Source organism: Dipodomys ordii, unplaced genomic scaffold (assembly GCF_000151885.1).
Source record: "Dipodomys ordii isolate 6190 unplaced genomic scaffold, Dord_2.0 Scaffold19, whole genome shotgun sequence".
NCBI lineage: Eukaryota > Metazoa > Chordata > Mammalia > Rodentia > Heteromyidae > Dipodomys > Dipodomys ordii.
In genome coordinates, this window is record NW_012267235.1 from 11,972,530 (window position 1) to 11,976,934 (window position 4,405).

At 45.7% G+C, this 4,405-nt stretch overlaps 1 protein-coding gene across 1 annotated transcript in view; it reads right to left on the minus strand.

The window, feature by feature from the left end:
• Positions 1 to 4,405, minus strand: part of Polr2a (polymerase (RNA) II (DNA directed) polypeptide A, 220kDa) — a 24,500-nt gene that overhangs the window by 10,780 nt on the left and 9,315 nt on the right. The window contains exons 9-14 of the mRNA XM_013013352.1: positions 3,154 to 3,278; positions 2,814 to 3,024; positions 1,811 to 2,020; positions 1,557 to 1,725; positions 1,297 to 1,391; positions 374 to 577 (exon numbers count right to left, since the gene is read on the minus strand). Coding sequence (XP_012868806.1) covers positions 374 to 577; positions 1,297 to 1,391; positions 1,557 to 1,725; positions 1,811 to 2,020; positions 2,814 to 3,024; positions 3,154 to 3,278 — 1,014 coding nt within the window. The remainder of the gene's footprint in view (positions 1 to 373; positions 578 to 1,296; positions 1,392 to 1,556; positions 1,726 to 1,810; positions 2,021 to 2,813; positions 3,025 to 3,153; positions 3,279 to 4,405) is intronic.

Sequence of the window (4,405 nt, forward strand, 5' to 3'; positions counted from 1 at the left end):
TCAGCTCAAGGCGAGCGCTCTACCACTTGAGCTACAGCGCCACTTCCGGTTTTCTGGTGGTTTATTGGAGATAGGAGTCTCACGGTCTTTCCTGCCCGGGCTGGCTTTGAACTGCGATCCTCAGATCTCAGCCTCCTGAGTAGCTAGGATTACAGGCGTGAGCCACCAGCGCCCGGCTACAACTACTTAATTTAAAAAGGAAAAACAAAAACTTCCCAGCACATCTGTGAGCTCTAGGTTCAACCTCTAGCACTGCAAGAAAATACTAATAATTTCCAATATTCTCTCCATCTTCCCCCATACACCCACCTCCTTCTACATTCCTCCTCTAGACTTCAATGTGGACCCTTACTGAAAAGACATGGTTCCTTACCTGGGAGATGTTGATCTTGGAACCTTTAGCACCAGACACCACCATAGACTTAAAGTTGTTGTATTCAGACAGAGATTTCTGGGCAGAGGAGCCAGTTTTGTCTCTGGCATCATTGAGAATGCGATTCACCTGATTCTCAAATGTCTGACGCAGTGTGTTTCCTGGAGTGGGCTCCAGCTCATTGTTATGAGCCTTTTCAATGACCTGGAAGCCAAATTTTCAGTGAGACATCAATCCTTGCTTGAACACAGAGCCTGGGCACTGTCCCTGAGCTGCTTTTGCTCAAGGCTAGTGCTCTACTAGTGCCACTACTGGCTTTATCTGTTTATGTGGTACTGAGGAATTGAACCCATGTTTGCTAGGGAAACGTTCTACCACTAAGCTACCTTCCCAGCCCTTATTTTTTTGGTAGGTCCTGGGGCTTGAACTCAGGGCCTAGGTGCTGTCACTGAGCTCTTTTGCTCAAGGTTAGTGCTCTACCACTTTTGAGCCACAGCACCACTTTCAGCCTTTTCTGTGTATGTGGTACTGAGGAATCGAACCCAGGGCTTCATGCATGCTAGGCCAGCACTCTACTACTAAACCACATTCCCAGCCCCACTGTGCTTTTTTTTTTTTTTGATTAGTCATGGGGCTTGAATTCTGGGCTTGGGTGCTGTCCCTCAACTCTTCAGCTCAAGGCTAGCACTCAACCACTTGAGCCACAACGTCACTTCCAGTTTTCTGGTGGTTCATTGGAAATAAGAGTCTCACAGACTTTCCTGCCTGGGCTGGCTTTGAACCATGATCCTCAGATCTTAGCCTCCTGAGTAGCTAGGATTATAGGCATGAGCCACTGACATCCAGCTCCCACTGTGCTCTTATTGATGTTAAGTCCAAAGTCCTTGAGAGCCTATTCTTCTCTTCCTAGCCTTTCCTCTTACCTCTATTACATCCTGTTTGGCCTTCTTAATAGTGTTCTGAATGTCTTGGTAAGTCTTAGAATCAGCAATAGAGTCCCCAATGCCAATGGTATGACCTAGAGAGAAAGAGAAATATCAGCACCATATCTGGACTCCTAACCAATGAATGTACAACAAAATCCAAGGAAGAAAAGAGAAAGGAATGGAAAAATAAGAGTAAGAAGTAGACTCCTGATTGAGAGAGGACCAAGAGAGGGCTTGGTAGAGCCCATCATACTTGCCTTCAATGAGAAGCCAGTTGTTAATGACAGTCTGAATGTTGGAGTAGAAGAGGCGAGTGATGTCATGGCCCATCTCTAGGTAGGAGATATGGACCAGGGAGCCAGCTGAGGTACCAAGAGACTTCTTACACAGAATTCCCATGATCAGCTCCCCATTCTCCACCACTACCTGCAGACAAACACCAAAGTTTTGTTCTAGTTTCTCATGTCCAAATCCAAATCCTGGCCCCATATATCCAGAAACCAGTCCCTACCTTGGTATCCCCAGGAGAGATATGTTTATAAGGGCCACTGTCTTCATCATCAGGATGGGTGCTGTGGGTACGGATACAATTGATGTGGCCAGGTATGATGAGGGAGAAGATCTGTTTGCCTGTCCACAGGGGCCGGGGCTTAAGGATAGCTGGCTGTGGGACTTTCCCATCCCATGTAGACAGAAACATTAGGAGGTTCATCACTTCACCCTATGAAACAAATATCAAGAAAGATGCAAAGTCTCACAAGTGAAGAATGTTAGGAAGATTCCCTGCCCAAGGAAGAAAATCAATTTTAGAGCTAAAAAGGATGCCAGAAAGTATCTTCTAAACTTTCAGTTAAAAAGAAAAAGTCAAAATATAACTGCTTAAACAATTAGCGTATGCTAGTTTTAAGAAAAATATTACAGGCTCATGTATGTAACACTAGTACTCGGGAGTCTTAAATCTGAAAATCACAGTTCAAAGCCAGCCCAGGCAGGAAAGTACATAAGCCTCTTATCTCCAATTAACACCCCCCCCCAAAAAAAGCCAGAAGTAGACCTGTGGTTCAAGTGGTAGAGCACTAGCCTTGAGCAAAAAAGCCCAGAGACAACACCCAGGCCCTGAGATCAGCCTCCAGGACTGGCACACATGAAAGAAAGAAGAAAAAAAAAATGGAAGGAAATAAGGGAGGGAGAGTAGGGAAGGAATAGGGAAGTGAAAGGAAAAGAAACAGATATGCAAAATCTTAACAAGGGTTCATTTATTTTCCATTATTTTGCAGGAATACTTGAAATTACACAAAATTTCAAGGAACTAAATGGAGAGTTAAAGCCATACACTATTTCTGGCCTCTGATCTTTTCTAAGCACTTTTCTTTCCACCTTACCAGGTAAGTCTCATTTACAGTTCAAAACAGGACAAGGAAAAAAAAAAACACCGTTCTTCCTCCCTGGTCTCCTCTTGCCAACCCAGAGACCCCTCTTGAATGCCCACCCAAGCCGACTGTTAGACTACACACCCGCTCCAGAAAGACGTCTCTCTTTGTGAATTTGCGTACTGCCGTGAGTGTGTCTTGCACAATACCCATGACAGGTCGATTGCTTTGGGGGGTGACAATCATTCGAGGCACCATGGCTAATTCCTGGATCTCTGCCCGAGTCTCCAGAGACTGTGGCAGGTGCAAGTTCATCTCATCTCCATCAAAGTCTGCATTGTATGGAGTTGTCACACTGCAGCAAAAGAGAGAGAATATTCAGAGTTGGGAAGATGTCTTCAGTGACATTTAAGGAGCAGTGCAGCCTGCTCCCATGTTAACCTGCTTCCATCCCAGCTGGTTTCCCTCAGTCAGGGAAACTGACCTAAGATTCAGACGAAAAGTAGACCAAGGGAGGATGCGAACCCGATGCCCCATCATGGACATTTTGTGCAAAGTTGGCTGACGATTGAAGATAACGATGTCTCCATCACACATGTGCCTTTCCACCTAAGGAGGCAAGGTACAGAAAAAAGCTCAGTCAGCTAGGCATCAGAGCACACACCTGTAATCCCAGCCCTTGGGAATCTGAAAACAAGATTACAAATTGAAGGCCAGCCTGGGAAAGTGAAACTGTATTTCAAAAGAAACGTGGGGCTGGGCACCCAGTGGCTCACACCTGTAATCCTGGCTACTCAGAAGGATGAGATCTGAGATGTCCGTTGAAAACCAGCCCTGGCAGGGAAGTCTGTGAGACTCTTATCTCAAACTGACCACCAGCAAACTGGAAGTGGCACTGTGACTCAAAGTGGTAGAGTGCTTGCCTTGAGTGCAGAAACTCAGGGTCAGTGCCAAGGGACAGCTCAAGCCCATCACCAAAAAAACACCTTGGGGGGTGGAGGCATAGCATAGTTGGTAGAGTGCTAGCCAATGAGCAAAAGTGCTCGGTAATAAGTTCAAGTTCCAATATCTGACCAAAAAATGAAAGAAAGAAAAGAGCTCAGTGAAGAAAGTATGCTAAGAATTCAATTACAATGTACCCGAGTCCCTTACAGATTGAAAAAATAATACTGTGGAGTTATGCCACTTGAAATACCTGTCAGACACCCCCCCACTTTGGGCCAGACACTAGGTTGTCATGGGTAGAGATAAAAAGCAGGACCCAGGGACTGGGAAGGTATCTCAGTGGTAGAGCGCTTGCCTTGCATGCATGAGGCCCTGGGTTTGATTTCTCAGCACCACATAAGCAAAAAGAAAAAAGCCAAAAGTGGCGCTGTGGCTCAAGTGGTAGAGCGCTAGCCTTGAGATGAAGTGCTAAGGGACAGCACCCAGGCCCAGAGTTCAGGCCCTACGACCGGACCCAAAAAAATAAAAAATTAAAATTAAAAAATTAAAAATAAAGCAGGACCCACCAATCTCAAGGGACTCAGTCTGAGAAGAAAATAAAAAAACAACAAATGTGAAACCTTCTGCATGGTTCTGCATGGATCCCTTTCCCCTTGCCCTTGGGTTGATAACATCCCACCTTGATGACAGTGGTGAGCAATCACAACACACGTGGGGTAGTAGAAACCATTTAAAAAGACATTCAAGGGGCTGGGAAGGTGGCTCAGTGGTAGAGCGCTTGCCTTGCATGC